We start from the raw sequence: 17,630 nt of genomic DNA on the forward strand, positions 1-17,630 counted from the left end.
GGTCCCACTCTAAATCCAGAGTGATAACGGGTCACATTTCTAAGGTAAATTGGTACAAGATTATTGTTCAAAACATAACATAGAATGGATTTATCATATTCCATTTTACCCAGAAGCTGCAGGACTGATTGAGAGAATAGACGGCTTACTAAAAGCCCAGTTATGAAAATTATCAGATGGAACTTTGAGAAACTAGAGAAAGCATTTAAATGAAGCCCTCCAAATTTTGAATAACAAACCTTTGACAAATCCAGAGACCCCTTTAATGTGAATGTTGACCCCAGCGTTACAGATACAGTCCTGTGTGGCAACAATACCATAAGGTATTTCGATATAAAACTAGGAGCCATAGCTCCTTACCGAGCCACACCAGAATCTTCAGGTCTTGATTAGCATGCTTTGAAAATGTACAGAATGAAACCAAGAGACATCAAACTTTTTGAAATAGGTGTTGGAAAACAGATTCCCCCCTGAGCATTTCAGACTGTTTCCTCCCCAATATGTGTTGGCACTAAAAGGTATTCAGGTCCTGAGGGGAGTGATTGATGCAGACCCCCAAGGAGAACTTAAAATTATTTTGTTGAACAGTGGAGACACTGATTTAATAATCCAACCGGGAGATAGAATTGCTTAGAAAGTCATTCCAGTGTATGGAGGAATAGTTAAAAAGTGGGAACAAGTACTGCGTCAGCATAGAAATGACATGTTATGACTGCTGCTAGTCACATCAAGCATGTTAAACAACCAGTGGGGTGGTTGATCTTTTGTGGAAATACCACCTATACATACATTCCTGCCAATATAACCGGAGGACCGTGTGCTTTTTCACGGTTAGGACTCATGATGTTTCCATTTCACTGTGTACATACTCGCTATCCAAGGGAAACAGTTCAATTAAGCGAAGACTGTGACTTTGAAATTCAGTTATTATCTAAATCAGGATATGTGAGTTTAAGTATTTCTGTAGTAGGAGTTCCAGGATTAGCTGTTTATAATGCTTGAGTTATTAACAAGTTAGCATGTTTGATCAAGAATATTAATAACACATCCATCACCTTGATCTAATTACTATTAGATATACGAGGCCCTAGAAAAGCTGCGTTGCAAAACAGGGCAGCCATTGACTACTTGCTCTTGAAGCATGATCATGGCTGCTCAGAATTTGAACGCATGTGTTGCATTAATTTATCAGACCAGTCCACCTCTATTCTGTCCCACATTGAAGCGTTGCATGAATTGATGCAGGGAATAAAACAAAATGTAGATAAAGGGTGGTGGGACTGGGTATTTAGCTGGTTGTCTGATTTTGGGCAATTGTGCAATATTTTAGGTGGAGTACTCGTAGTGATTGTATGATAATAATACTGTGTTGCTGTATACAATGCATCCCTAATCTACTTACAATGTTTAGACCTAAACTGGTTACTTGTAAACCAGTATGTTATGAGAGTTACTGGTCAAAGGGTGGAGTGTAATGCTATCTGTATTTAACCACCGACTCCATCTTCGATCTTCCATTTTGTGCTTAGCTTAGCTTCAGATGCCGTCACATCAGTGGTGCAGGTATTTTTCCACACTGAGCTTGTTTTCTACACTGAACATATTTTCTCTCTTCTCACCAGAGCAGGGAACATAGGGCCAGATGTAGGAAGCCTTTTGCGCCTCGCAAACAGCGGAAAACGCAGTTTGCGAGGCGCAAAAGGCCTTACGTGATGCAGAGTCACATTTTGCGAGTCAGTACCGACTCGCAAAATGTGATTCCGACTCGCAAATAGGAAGGGGTGTTCCCTTCCTATTTGCGACCACATTGCGATGTAGAATTGCTTTGTGACCGCGAATGCGGTCGCAAACCAACTCGCAGTTACCATCCACTTGAAGTGGATGGTAACTCATTCGCAAAAGGGAAGGGGTCCCCATGGGACCCCTTCCCCTTTGTGAATGCAAAAATAAATAAATTTCAGAGCAGGCAGTGGTCCTATGGACCACTGCCCACTCTGAAAAAAACGAAACTAAATGGTTTCGGATGTTTTTCGTTTTGCAGCTCGTTTTCCTTTAAGGAAAACGGGCTGCAAAAAGAAAAAAAAACTGCTTTATTTAAAAGCAGTCACAGACATGGTGGTCTGCTGTCTCCAGCAGGCCACCATCCCTGTGAGTGCCTAGACTCGCTATGGGGTCGCAAACTGTGACCCACCTCATTAATATTCATGAGGTGGGTCTTTCCAACCCTATAGCGAGTCACAGAAGGTGTCTGAGACACCTTTCTGCATCTCGTGTTGCGAGTTGCAATTTGCGAGTCGCTATGACAAGTCGCAATTTGATACGTACCTACATCTGGCCCATATCGTGGGGGATGCAGAAGAGATGAGTGTATCAGGATGAGAATGTTTACAGCAGAGAAAGGTACAGCTCTGTCTCTGGAATGTGCATTGGGGCCTGGCCAGTTCTTTTGTGTGTTTTAGACACTCACCAAGTACAGCCAATGCTTGAATTTCATAACTTACTCGAAGGGAGGGGGAAGGTTACCAGAACCTTCCTCTTGGGTTTGTTTAAGGTATATAAGGTGGGGAAGCTTGGCGCATGAACCAGAAGGAACTCATTTTGAGGGTGGATGCACTGCCCAGAACCAAATCCCATTGGGGAAGGTTTCTCCTGTCTCAGCTGTCCAGGGTTCCACAGCTTGAGATTGGCAAGGATGATGTTGGATTCGATCCCCATGGCGATGCATTTCTATTCGTAATTATTTAGCTTGGTTATGTATTAACATATTCATTGTTGATGTGTTGCACTTTTTCTGCCTGTCATTGTTTAACTACTGTGAGTATTTTGGTATTCACACGGGTTTTATTGCATTCAAGGTAAATGCTCATTTTCATATTTTCATTTGTTTTCATTTGAGATCTAGGAATTGCCTCAATAAATTAATTACTCAAACTGAAAGTGCTGCATTCTTTGGCTTCATTCCCTCCTAGTTTGAGGCTAAGCAGAACAGACATTCAGAACATTTTCAACCACTCTGATCCAAACCTACATCACTGAGCAAGTCACTCTTAACATCTATTCAAATTGCATCTCCTCCTCAAAATTTCCTGTGTCAGACCCCACCGGCACCAAACTTGCTATCTGTAAATATCACTGCTATATAAACAGGGAGAGTAAGTGTGCTCCCTATTGTACTCTACAAGTGTTCTACAGTATTGCCTGAAATCAATTAATTATCTTTCCTGTACAAGCTAACGTGGTCTAGAAATGTTTCTTTTAGGGTGTGCATGTTTGAATCTGGAGTCAGAGTGCCTTATTTACACAGGTAACTTGCACTTTTGAGTAACTCACACTTTGGCTAAGTTTATGAATTTTGAGTATTCACAAAATCGGAGTATAAGCAAGGCCAATGAAATTATATGGAATGAGGGGGCCAAAGTATGCGGCAGAGTTTGGTAAATTATGTGGCAGGAAAGGGCAAATTATGCAGCATAATGCAGCACACTTTATAATAATATTAGTTCTTTATTTCAACATTTTTAAACTCGATACCATAGTCGGGGCTTTGGTTGCATCTCGTTAGTACCATTTTAATACCCAAACGTAGCAATAAGCAACAAAAAGGTGACACGTGTTTTAGTAACTTTTGAACTGTTTGAGGTGAAAACTAAAATGTTTTCTGTTAAAATCTACAGATTATGCAGCAGATGAGGGATTATTTGGCAAATGCGACATATCTGTAATTATGCAAAAATCACTGCAGCCGCACAATCGTATAATTCTAGTGGCCCTGAGTAAAAGTTACTACTGCAACATCATCCCACCCTCCTATAAAATATTTTTATATTAAATTTAAATGGAAATGTGTTTAATGTATTCATTTTATATAAAGAATGCTACAGCATGGTTAAAATAATTTGGAAATACATCTTTAATTTTTGGAAAACTATTAAACTGAAATTATTTTAAAAAAGTTTACATTGTAAAATAAATTCCCACTTAAACAAAAAAATAAGTGTGGGTTAAGCTTTAATAATTATTAAAAGTGATGTACAGAATTAATTAAGATTAATTGAGTTATAATTCAATACAATAACAAATTTTGTTACATTCATTTTTAAATTCAAAATCGGGTATTAAAATAGTTTACAGGTAAATAATAAATATGTACTATTTGTATATATTTATTAGAATTAAGTTATATGCATTGAGTTTTTAACTACATTAAACAATTCAATTTTTGTGAATAGCCAAAAGTAATAATTACTCAAAGTGTAAATTACTCATAAATGCAAGTTACCTTTTTGAGTGTCATCAAGCCCAGAGTGCCATTGGTTTGACGTTTCTACATTTGTTTCCAATGGTAAGGGAAATAGACAGATGTAAAATTGAAAAACAAAAATCACACTGATCTTTCTAACCCTCCAGATTGCCTATCTGTAAGTGTCTATCATGCTGCTTACTTTTTTGACATGATCTTCTTGAAATGTTACTAAAACCATCATAAAAATCATAACTGTCTGTTTTCTGGGTCAAAAGTGTGGTGAGGTCAGTATCTGGGCCAAAATTTCCTAAACTTTGCGTGAGTACTCAAGCAACGCAACATAACACAACTTAGGGGTGATTTAGGGGAAAATGACGGTGCGCGTCGCTGCGCCAAATTTGGCAGCATTGCGTATCATCATTTTCAAAACGCAGGGATGCGCCATATTTAAAAGAATACAACGCACCCTTGTGTTTCCCCCTGCGCCGGTGCTGAATTTGCTGCCATGCGACAACGCAGCAACCCTAGCACCATTGTGCAAGGATGACTGCGTTGCGGGGAGACTGTTTTTGTGCAGGAAGAAACACCTTCCTGCACAAAAAACAATCTTAAATGGTGATTTGCTATTTCTATGTGTGCAGCAGAATGCAGCACACATAGAAAGAGCAAAAAACGAGGAGAAATAAAAACATTTCTTCTCATTGTGCCCTGCTAATGCCTGGGGCGGCATTAGATTTTGGCGCTGCCTCAGGTTTACCAAAACTCATAAATCTGGGGCAGTATCAAAATGCAATGGGTGTCTGTGGCACGCCTACAGCAACACCTATTGCACGCTCCTTCCACACAAAGAGCTGCGTGTGAAGGTGCCGTATTTACAAGGTGGCATTAAGCCACAAAAGTGGCCAACACCACGTTGTAAATACAGTGCAGTGCATAGCACCACCGGAGCGTCACTAAAAGTGATGCTCTTGTGGCGCTAGGGACTCTTTGCCCCTTAGTGCTGTACGCATAGAGCTTTAAATTGGCAACGATGAGTAAATTGACTCAATTTTTTGCTTTAAGCTGTGTCATGCAACTGCCTGCACAACAATGCAATAAATGAGGGCCTAGTGTCACTGTGGAATAAGGCTATGTAAGGTGTGTTTTGTGAACTGGCACTACATGTCAGACATATATAGTAACAATGAGGAACGCTTTAACAAGGGTTATCTTTTTGCAAACTGTCAAAGATGAATTTTAAACTCGGCAAGAGGCAATGAAAAAGCTGGCCCAATTCTAGTTTGATAAAAGGCAGTAGATTTTCACCCACACACCTATTGATAAAAATGTTGCCACTTACTTTACTCAGAGTCAGAAATGGAGCCCTTGGAACATCCGAAGGAACGCATTTTATTTTCTCAAACTGGCCTACTACATCATACGCTCCAGGCCCAGGGACACTCTAAAAATAGAAACCGGAAAAACAGGTTAACAACATTAAAAGACTGGCAGTTTCTAGAACTACTCTCTACTTTTGGAACTCCTACATGAATACAAATACATCCTAAAAGTGCAGTTTTTCTACTATTTCTAAATCCTTTTGTATTTAGTAATATCTGACAGGAAGTACACCTAAGTACACTTAATTAGGATATTGCAAGTCTCCTGTGGTTTGCAAGATAACATAAAGGGACGAGGTTGAGTAGCATCAGGAAATTCTGAGGTGACTTGCAATATTCTCCTTCCATACATTTGTGGGTACTTTATTTCTTATAAAATGTGACCCTTTAAATACTGTTCACCAAATTGAAGAGAAAGAGAAGAAATAAGGGCCACATGTACAAAGCATTTTTTTAGTCGCAAACTAGGCGATTCGCAGAATCCACCCCTTTGCGACTAGACAAATGCATTTTGGGATGTACAAAGCGCAAATTGTGATTCGGTAATTTGTTACTGAATCACAATTTGCATTTTGCTAATCAGTATTAGGAAGGGGCATGTTGAGGGCGTCCCTACCTAATACCAAATCTGAATGGTATGTGTGATTGTTTTGTGACCGTTAATGCGGTGGCAAAACAATTGAAGTTAGCACCAATTTCAAATTGGTGTTAACCCATTCGCAAGGGACACCTTCCCCTTTGTGAATGCATGTGAAAAGGTTTTTTAAGAGCAGGCAGTGGTCGTACGGACCACTCTCTACTGTTAAAAAATGAAACTGAAACGTTTCATTTGTTTTTTAAACGCATCCCGTTTTCCTTTAAGGAAAACAGGTTGTGTTTTAAAAAAAAGATTTGTTTGAAACCAATAACAGACATGTTGGTCTGTTGACCCTAGCAGGCCACCATCCCTGTGATTTTTGTGATTTCCCAGTGGGTCGCAACCTACCTCATTATTATTAATGAGGTAGGCCTGTTTGCGACCGGCCGGGAATTGCAAAAGAAACTCAGTGGAGTTACTTTCATTTGGAATTGTGATTTCCTAATTGCAATGTGCATGGAAAGGCAATTAAGAAATCGCGATTCCAAATGTTCATACATGTGGCCCTAAATATGCTATTTCTCCAAGCAAAACCATTTAAAATGTGTTTCATTAGTGAGAACCATTAGAAACAGCAAGCAAATAAAAGGGGAATTAATTGTATGAGAATCTGATACATAGATAGCTTTTCAATATATTGACTCAATGTGCTTAGAGCACCAACTGGTTAACAGTTTAGCAGACGGTACAACTGAGACAAATATTTCGCCCGCCTTATTACAAGTATGTTATAACGTAATGCACCTGTAATAAGGTGGACGGGATAACCGTAACATATGTCCGCAAAACTAGAAATCAGGCCATAAGAGCCAAACGTGCAGTTGCAAACCTTGTCACAGGGTTTGCAAACATAAAAGTGTTTTGTGCAGTGTGCTAACCCTATTTTGAAAGCCTGAAATGTATTTTCTGATGCACAAAATTAATTTGCGATTCCCTACGAATCACAATTATAAAGGATGGAGGTGAAAGGGACATCCCCGCCTAACAGCAAGCACCAAACCTATGATCAGTTACCAAACCCAGGTAATAATATATGGAAGATGTACTCTTGGGACACCTTCCTCCTTGTAAATTGTGTTGGGCAACCACCCTTGATGTCATTCAAAACTGAAAAAAAAATCCTATAAAAGTTGGACCAGTTTTTGTAAGGAGCACAGCTGCTTTAAAAAGAAGTTTCCTGTGCAAAAAATCCAAACATAGGGATAGTGAACTGCTGTTCCTGGAAACCACCATCCCGGTGTTGGTAGCCAATGTCAGGGGTAGCAAATACCAATCAATCACTGGGGTTCGCAAATATCAACCTAAATAATATGCATTACACTGATCGTTATGCAACACTCTGGGACTGGAGACACAAATACGAAATTTCCTAGCTATCGTGAAGGAAAGTTTCAATTCTATTAAGGACACGGAGGCGAGGATTATCCCTGGGGACATGTTGGTAAAAGGTTCATTCACTTGAGAGGATTGCATAATGAGGACTGGACAGAGTATACACCCAACAAAAATATAAATAATATATAGGGTAAATCCCTACCCTCTCTGTCACTCAAGTAAAGTCAAGAAATAATGCCTTCCCAATGGGGTAATCCTTACCCAAACGGGTGTCACAGGTAGGGAAAAAACTGCACCAGAGGCACGAAAACGTGCTACTGAGGTAAAAACCCTCAATTCTTAAAGAAAATAACAAACGCGAGGTGCGAGCGCCGAGAGCTGAGAGTAACACGCTCTCTGACGCTGAAAAACGCAGCGCGCGCGCCCTCTGGTGGGTCCGACGCGTATTTAAACACGCCGAGGGCGAAACAGAAAAATGAAACGCTCGAGCGGAAACGTCTGTTCCGGACCGCTCGTAGCAACGAACGTTGCTATAACAATTAAATACACGGAAAACACAATTGAAGCAGTAACGCGAGCCAACAAACAAACTTCTAACCGGAGGCAGAAAAAGGCACTTATCTGACTCGCAGCAGTGAAGAAAGAGGAAGTGTGACGCATTTCGGGATATTTATACCAACATGAAGGAGTGCACCTCATTGGATACTCGTTACCATGGCGGCGGGCTCATGGAACTTGTAGTTTTTTGTTCATGTTTTGTTTGACTTTGAACTTGCTGTTTAATAAAAAGTGAAGAAAGATCTGCATAATACTCGCCTCCGGTCCTGTGATAGAATTCAGAGACAGGTGGTAATACGTGGGTGTTCAATTTGCGACAACTTTCTGAGACCTGTCCATTAGTACATAAGGCAAAAATAGGGCTAAGAAAATTATAGTCCCAGATTTAAGAAAAGTGGTGCATCATTATGTAAAGCACCACTTTTCTTGGACCCCATTGTGGCCCCCTAATGCCACCATGTGGGTGCCGCATTAATGATACGGAGCACCATGGCGCACATTAGGATCAATGGCTTCATAATTTCAGACGCTATTGTGGTACTTTGCAGGATTAGCACCAATAAATGTTATCGCTATCAGAAAATCTGAAGGTCACACCCCTCCGATCTTCCTGACCAAGCTACACCCCTGGCTTCTAGGCTTGATCTCAATGGCGAAGCTTCCACCGGGGCCAATCTCCAGACACTGTGTTCCGCTGCAAAGTGGGCACTCCCTCTTCCTGCACCCAAACCATTTCCAGAGACACACACAGACCTGCCCGCTTTCTCCTTCCTACACCCTCAAGTCTGTAATGCCAAAAGCTAATTTAATGCCCAGACCTGCCCACCACCCCAGGAGTGGCTACTGCCAACTCTGGTCTGTTGTGTGTGGGGTGCTAATCTCCCACAGGTCACACTTGTTGAGCTTTTTAGCAATAATTTAACTTGTAGAAGCATGGCAAGCCAGCAATTCAGTTGAAAGGTTGCTATGGTGACAGAGTGCCCAAGTTCTGGAGCAGGTGGGCTGCCTGCACCTTCTCAGGTCTACTTTCTTGGGATACACAGGGAATGCTGAATGGATCTTAGGTACCATATTAGAGTTAGAGTTTTGGAGTGGCGTTCTTCCAATCTGTTTGTTCTTTTGGAAATGGGCATGCTGCTCTCATGGTCAGAGACCTATGCACAGCTTACATTGGTGGCTGCCCGAGCGCTGAATCTGGTCTTGTCCAACAGAGGGAAGGTGAATTGTGGGAAGATGCATTAGCATGCAGGGCCGGCTTTAGCTCTGGTGGCGCCCTGTGCGACAATCTTTTTTGGTGCCCCCAGCCCCATGGCCACCTCCTCGGATTCACTCACTACCACCCAGAAAATGTGCCCCTCATCTCTCCATAGTCTCTCTCGCATATACATTTCATTTGTTTTAAAGCGCTGGTAAAGACTGGCTTTACTAGTCCACTTAGCTAGCCACATAAATATAGTTATGTTCTTTGCATCAAGCACATAAACCCTCTGCGCTACTTTATAGTAAGTCAAAACTACCACTGGACAAAACGCCATCTCTCTTTCTAGCAAGAACATAAATAACAAGAGGTATCTTGTCATTTTAATTGCTTCCTGAAGGATGGACACAAGGAACTTTTCAGCAGGTGCTTTTAAATCGCAAGTTTCGTAAGTTTATTACAAAACACAATGCCCCCCTGAGGTCAGTGCTCCCCCATCAAGGTCAGTACCCGGTGCGGACGCGCCACTTGCACCGCCCTAAAGCTGGCCCTGTTGGCAGGTGTGGTGTGCTCTGAGACAGCATGATGACAGGTGCTACATCTTAAAACCTCTTGGTGGTAGTGCAGTTTAAATGTGCTCAGTTTCATTACTTGCACTGTCTGGATGTCCACCTGGAGTGTGAGGCTAATGGGCGTATGCAGATTATTCTGGCAGCCATATGGTGATAGTTAAGATTGAACAATTACAGAAAATGTCCCTCCTGGTAGTGGTGGATGCAGAGAGAAAGAGGTGCCATTGTGTAGCTGAAGCTAATCCTGCAGGCAGTTGCTAGTTGAAAGAAAGATTGAACTGTCCTGTTGCAAAGCGTAGCAGCTTCTTGCTGCTTGTGTATTTATTTCGGTAAGGTGGCTGCAAGATTCAAGTCAGTAGGAAGAGAGACTGGGGCAGGCTGGTGAGCAACAGACGTGGGTAAGTCAGGGAAAGTCGAGCAATGAGTCTTGTTTGACCCTAAGAACCAAAATATGAGCAGAAAATTGTCATGGCTATAAGGTAACAATCTATTTCTTTATTGTTAGAAATTGGGTTTTTGGTTGGCAGTCAGGTTACCCTCTGTCCAAGCAAGAACCCTCACTCTAGTCAGGGTAAGTGTAGGAAAGTACCATCTTGCCTGGCATGTTACCCCCACATTTCACTGTATATATGTTGTTTTAGTTGTATGTGTCACTGGGACCCTGCCAGCCAGGGCCCCAGTGCTCATAAGTGTGCCCTGTAAGTGTTACCTGTGTTATGACTAACTGTCTCACTGAGGCTCTGCTAACCAGAACCTCAGTGGTTATGCTCTCTCATTTCTTTCCAAATTGTCACTAACAGGCTAGTGACCAATTTCACCAATTTACATTGGCATACTGGAAAACCCTTATAATTCCCTAGTATATGGTACTGAGGTACCCAGAGTATTGGAGTTCCAGGAGATCCCTATGGGCTGCAGCATTTCTTTTGCCGCCCATAGGGAGCTCTGACAATTCTTACACAGGCCTGCCACTGCAGCCTGAGTGAAATAACGTCCACGTTATTTCACAGCCATTTACCACTGCACTTGAGTAACTTATAAGTCACCTATATTTCTAACCTTTACCTGGTAAAGGTTGGGTGCTCAGTTACTTAGTGTGTGGGCACCCTGGCACTAGCCAAGGTGCACCCACATTGTTCAGGGCAAATTCCCCGGACTTTGTGAGTGCGGGGACACCATTACACGCGTGCACTACACATAGGTCACTACCTATGTGTAGCTTCACAATGGTAACTCCGAATATGGCCATGTAACATGTCTAAGATCATGGAATTGCCCCCCCCCCAATGCCATCCTGGTATTGGGGAGACAATCCCATGATTCCCCGGGTCTCTAGCACAGACCCGGGTACTGCCAAACTGCCTTTTCTGGGGTTTCACTGCAGCTGCTGCTGCTGCCAACCCCTCAGACAGGTTTCTGCCCTCCTGGGGTCCAGCCAGGCTTGGCCCAGGAAGGCAGAACAAAGGACTTCCTCAGAGAGAGGGTGTTACACCCTCTCCCTTTGGAAAAAGGTGTTAAGGCAGGGGAGGAGTAGCCTCCCCCAGCCTCTGGAAATGCTTTCATGGGCACATATGGTGCCCATTTCTGCATAAGCCAGTCTACACCGGTTCAGGGATCCCCCAGCCCTGCTCTGGCGCGAAACTGGACAAAGGAAAGGGGAGTGACCACTCCCCTGACCTGCACCTCCCCTGGGAGGTGCCCAGAGCTCTTCCAGTGTGCTCCAGACCTCTGCCATCTTGGAAACAGAGGTGCTGCTGGCACACTGGACTGCTCTGAGTGGCCAGGGCCAGCAGGTGACGTCAGAGACTCCTTCTGATAGGCTCTTACCTGTGTTGCTAGCCTATCCTCTCACCTAGGTAGCCAAACCTCCTTTTCTGGCTATTTAGGGTCTCTGCTTTGGGGAATTCTTTAGATAACGAATGCAAGAGCTCATCAGAGTTCCCCTGCATCTCTCTCTTCACCTTCTGCCAAGGAATCGACTGCTGACCGCGCTGGAAGCCTGCAAAACTGCAACAAAGTAGCAAAGACGACTACTGCGACCTTGTAACGCTGATCCTGCCACCTTCTCGACTGTTTTCCTGGTGGTGCATGCTGTGGGGGTAGTCTGCCTCCTCTCTGCACTAGAAACTCTGAAGAAATCTCCCGTGGGTCGACGGAATCTTCCCCCTGCAACCGCAGGCACCAAAGAACTGCTTCACCGGTCCTCTGGGTCTCCTCTCAGCACAACGAGCGAGGTCCCTTGAACTGAGCAACTCTGTCCAAGTGACTCCCACAGTCCAGTGACTCTTCAGTCCAAGTTTGGTGGAGGTAAGTCCTTGCCTCCCCACGCTAGACTGTATTGCTGGGAACCGCGTGTTTTGCAGCTACTCCAGCTCCTGTGCACTCTTCCAGGATTTCCTTTGTGCACAGCCAAGCCTGGGTCCCCGGCACTCTAACCTGCAGTGCACGACTTCCTGAGTTGTCCTCCGGCGTTGTGGGACCCTCTTTCATGACTTCGGGTGAGCTCTGGTTCACTCCACTTCATAGTGCCTGTTCCAGCACTTCTGCAGGTGCTGCTTGCTTCTGAGTGGGCTCCTTGTCTTGCTGGACGCCCCCTCTGTCTCCTCACGCAATTGGCGACATCCTGGTCCCTCCTGGGCCACAGCTGCATCCAAAAACCCTAACTGCGACCCTTGCAGCTAGCAAGGCTTGTTTGCGGTCTTTCTGCACGAAAATACCTCTGCACGACTGTTCACGGCGTGGGACATCCATCCTCCAAAGGGGAAGTCTCTAGCCCTTGTCGTTCTTGCAGAATCCACAGCTTCTACCATCCAGTGGCAGCTTCTTTGCACCCACAGCTGGCATTTCCTGGGCATCTGCCCACTCCCGACTTGATCGTGACTCTTGGACTTGGTCCCCTTGTTCCACAGGTACTCTCGTCAGGAAATCCATCGTTGTTGCATTGCTGGTGTTGGTCTTTCTTGCAGAATTCCCCTATCACGACTTCTGTGCTCTTTGGGGAACTTAGGTGCACTTTGCACCCACTTTTCAATGTCTTGGGGTGGGCTATTTTTCTAACCCTCACTGTTTTCCTACAGTCCCATCGACCCTCTACAAGGTCACATAGGTTTGGGGTTCATTCGTGGTTCGCATTCCACTTCTAGAGTATATGGTTTGTGTTGCCCCTATCCCTATGTGCCCCCATTGCATTCTATTGTGACTATACATTGTTTGCACTGTTTTCTATTGCTATTACTGCATATTTTGGTCTTGTGTACATATATCTTGTGTATATTTGCTATCCTCATACTGAGGGTACTAACTGAGATACTTTGGCATATTGTCATAAAAATAAAGTACCTTTATTTTTAGTATATCTGTGTATTGTGTTTTCTTATGATATTGTGCAAGTGACACTAGTGGTACTGTAGGAGCTTCACTCGTCTCCTAGTTCAGCCTAAGCTGCTCTGCTAAGCTACCGTTTCTAACAGCCTAAGCTGCTAGACACCCCTCTACACTAATAAGGGATACCTGGGCCTGGTGCAAGGTGTAAGTACCCCGTTGTACCCACTACAAGCCAGTCCAGCCTCCTACAGTAAGTCACACACAATCCAAATTATCCTGTGCCCACCCTCTGGTAGCTTGGCACGAGCAGTCGGGCTTAACTTAGAAGGCAATGTGTAAAGTATTTGTGCAATAAATCATACAATAACACCATATACCACCACAAAAATACACCACACAGTGTTTAGAAAAATATAGAATATTTATCTTGATATTTTGTAGATCAACACAATAAAATATGCAATAAGAGTTTGTAGAAATATCACTGAAAACGACCCTGGCGGACGATGGAGAAGCGGCGGTAAGACTGCCAACAGGCTGGCGGTAACATTTTTGCAATTATGACCATGGCGGTTTCCGCCATGGTCATCCGCCACTTCTCAGTTCCGCCCACCAGGGCGGAGACGACCGCTGGGCTGGAGACCTGGGTCTCCAGCCCAGCGGTCGTCACAATACCGCCAGCGGTATTTTGACCCGGCTGACCGCCATGGATTTCATGCAGTTTGGAACCACCATGAAACACAAGCGCGGTAAGCACTATCAGTGCCAGGGAATTCCTTCCCTGGCACTGATAGGGGTCTCCCCCACCCCCCACCCCGAGTCCTTCCCCTACACCCCCCACCACCCCTGCCACCCCCCAAAGGTGGCAGGCCACCCCTCCCCACCCCTACCCCCAACATCACATCATACATACACACCCGACACGCACGCAGGCACCACCAACACACATACACGCACACACACCAACATACATGCCAACAGCCACACACACAGTTATACACGCACACCCACATTCAGACATACGCGCACACATCCATACAGACATACCTACAGACATACACGCACTCATTTCCAAACACACAACACCCCCGCAAGCATACACGCACTCACACACCCACTCTACATACACACACCCCCATGCACCCACACAACACACAACACACAACACTCCCCCACCCCCCTCCCCTAACGGACGATCAACTTACCTGGTCCGTTGATCCTTTGGGAGGGGACGGGATCCATGGGGGCTGCTCCGCCGCCACCACACCGTCAACAGAACACCGCCATGCCGAATCACAGGACGTGATTCGGTGGGCGGTGTTCTGTTGACGTGGCGGTGGAGGTGGAGCAACCTCCACTTCCCCGCCGCCCGCCAGTATGGCTGCTGGCGGCTCTCCGTCTGAAAAAGGACGGAGAGCTGCCAGCAGTCATAATACGCCAAGCGAAAAACCACCACCACTGGCGGTCTTCAGCACGGCGGTCCCTCAGCGGTCTTGGCAAAAGACAGCCGAGGTCAAATTGACCCCCAAAGTCTCTTTCAAGCACAAAGTACCCGGTTTGGAGTGGAAAATCTCCGCAGAGGGCCACAGAGGAGGAGATGCGTGGAAAAATGGTGTGTGTGTTGGTTTCGCCCCTTCACACACGGACTTGCGTCATTATTTTCCACGCGGGGAGACGTGCGTCGTTCTGCGGGAAGAAAAATGGTGTGTGCGTCGGTTTCGCCCCTTCACACACAGACTTGCGTCATTATTTTTCACTCGGGGAAGACGTGCGTCATTTTCCGGCATGCGGGCCGACTCCTTCTATGGTTCGCGGGATTACCAGATGTCCCAGGGTCTGTGCGTGGATTCCTCGGCTTGTTATCCGGCTGCGCGTCTTTACGGGAGGCTGTGCGTGGAATTTTCTTTCTCACGGTAGGCGTGGCGTCGATTTCCTCTCTGGAAGCCGGGCGGCGTTGGCCCTGCGATGCCGTGCGTCGAAGTTCCGTTCGCCACGTAGGCGTTGCGTCGGGCAGCGTCGGCATGCGGCGATTTTCTCACTGCGGAGCAAGCGGTGCATCAAATTTTTCGGCGCACGAGGAGTCCAAATGAAAAAAAGAGAAGTCTTTTTGGTCCTGAGACTTCAGAGAACAGGAGGCAAGCTCTATCCAAGCCAATGGAGAGCACTTTGGCAGCCAGACAAGAGTTCAGCAAGGCAGCAGGCCAACAGCAAGGCAGCAGTCCTTTGTAGAAAGCAGACAGGTGAGTCCTTTGAGCAGCCAGGCAGTTCTTCTTGGCAGGATGCAGGTTCTGGTTCAGGTTTCTTCTCCAGCAAGTGTCTGCGGTGGTAGGGCAGAGGCCCTGTTTTATACCCAAATGTGCCTTTGAAGTGGGGGAGACTTCAAAGAGTGGTTTAGAAGTGCACCAGGTCCCCTTTCAGTTCAATCCTGTCTGCCAGGGTCCCAGTAGGGGGTGTGGCAGTCCTTTGTGTCAGAGCAGGTCCTCCACCCTCCCAGCCCAGGAAGACCCATTCAAAATGCAGATGTATGCAAGTGAGGCTGAATACCCTGTGTTTGGGGTGTGTCTGAGTGAATGCACAAGGAGCTGTCAACTAAACCTAGCCAGACGTGGACTGTAAGGCACAGAAAGATTTTAAGTGCAGAGAAATGCTCACTTTCTAAAAGTGGCATTTCTAAAATAGTAATATTAAATCCAACTTCACCAGTCAGCAGGATTTTGTATTACAATTCTGGGCATACTAAATATGACCTTCCTACTCCCTTCAGATCAGCAGCTGCCACTTCAACAATGTATGAGGGCAGCCCCAATGCCTATGAAGGGAGCAGGCCATACAGTAGTGTAAAAACAAATTTAGGAGTTTTACACTACCAGGACAGGTAAACTACACAGGTACATGTCCTGTCTTTTACCCACACAGCACCCTGCTCTAGGGGTTACCTAGGGCACACATTAGAGGTGGCTTATGTGAAGAAAAAGGAGAGCTTTAGGCTTGTCAAGTATTTTTAAATGCCAAGTCGAAGTGGCAGTGAAACATGGCAGGCCTGGGACAAGGTAAAGGGGCTACTTGAGTGGGTGGCACAACCAGTGCTGCAGGCTCACTAGTAGCATTTAATCTACATGCCCTAGGCACATACAGTACACATTACTAGGGACTTATAAGTATATTAAATAGTCCAATTGGGTATGATCCAAAGTTACCATGTTTAAAGGGAGAGAGCATATGCACTTTAGCACTGGTTAGCAGTGGTAAAGTGCGCAGAGTCTAAAAGCCAGCAAAAACAGAGTCCAAAAAGTGGAGGGAGGCAGGCAAAAAGTTAGGGGTGACCACCCTAAGGCATGTCAGGTCTAACATGTGTCCCCCCAGCTGAAAGTGGGGAGAGCTACCCGACCTCCTGGGAGCTCTCATCGCTAAGGCGGAAGTATCTGGAGAGGCCATCAGCATTGCCGTGGTCAACCCCTGGGTGATGCTCCACCGTAAAGTCCATCCCCTGTAGGGAAATGGACCACCTCAAGAGTTTTGGATTCTCACCCCTCATCTGCATGAGCCATCTCAGGGGTCTGTGGTCTGTCTGAACCCGGAAGTGAGTCCCAAACAGGTAGGGTCTTAGCTTCTTCAGTGCCCAGACCACAGCAAAAGCTTCTCTCTCAATAGCACTCCACCTTTGTTCCCATGGTAATAGTCTTCTGCTAATAAAGACTACTGGTTGGTCTGAGCCCTCCAACATTTAGCTGTGCTAGAACAGCCCCTATGCCATGCTCTGAAGCGTCTGTCTGCACAATAAATTCCTGGGAGTAGTCAGGGGCCTTGAGCACGGGGGCCGTGCACATGGCTTCCTTCAGAGAATCAAAGGCTTTCTGACAAGCCTCTGTCCCTTTCACCAACCTAGGTTGTTTCTTGGAAGTGAGTTCTGTCAAGGGGGACACAATGGTACCATAGCCCTTGACGAATCTGCGGTAGTATCCAGTGAGACCCAAAAAGGCTCTCACCTCAGTCTGTGTTCTAGGTGGTTGCCAGGTCTTGATAGTTTCAATCTTGGCCTGGAGTGGCTGCACCTGGCCACCACCTACTAGGTGTCCCAAGTGCACCACGGAACCCTGCTCAATCTGGCACTTACTAGCCTTGATAGTCAGGCCTGCCTGTTGCAGAGCCTGAAGCACCTCCTTGAGGTGGAGCAGGTGTCCCTCCCAGCTGGAACTGTAGACAGCTATGTCGTCCAGGTAAGCGGCACAGTAGGCATCTTTACCAGCTAGGATCCCGTTAACCAACCGTTGGAAGGTAGCGGGGCATTTTTCAGTCCAAATGGCATCACCCGGAATTGGTAATGGCCATCAGGGGTGGAAAATGCTGATCTTTCTTTAGCCCCCTCAGTCAGGCCGATCTGCCA

At 45.5% G+C, this 17,630-nt stretch overlaps 1 protein-coding gene across 1 annotated transcript in view; it reads right to left on the bottom strand.

The window, feature by feature from the left end:
• STPG2 (sperm tail PG-rich repeat containing 2) overlaps positions 1–17,630 on the bottom strand; it is a 2,086,618-nt gene that overhangs the window by 1,468,857 nt on the left and 600,131 nt on the right. The window contains exon 7 of the mRNA XM_069238264.1: positions 5,583–5,684. Within this exon, the coding sequence (XP_069094365.1) occupies positions 5,583–5,684 (102 nt within the window). The remainder of the gene's footprint in view (positions 1–5,582; positions 5,685–17,630) is intronic.

This window comes from Pleurodeles waltl, chromosome 1_2 (genome assembly GCF_031143425.1).
Source record: "Pleurodeles waltl isolate 20211129_DDA chromosome 1_2, aPleWal1.hap1.20221129, whole genome shotgun sequence".
Lineage (NCBI taxonomy): Eukaryota > Metazoa > Chordata > Amphibia > Caudata > Salamandridae > Pleurodeles > Pleurodeles waltl.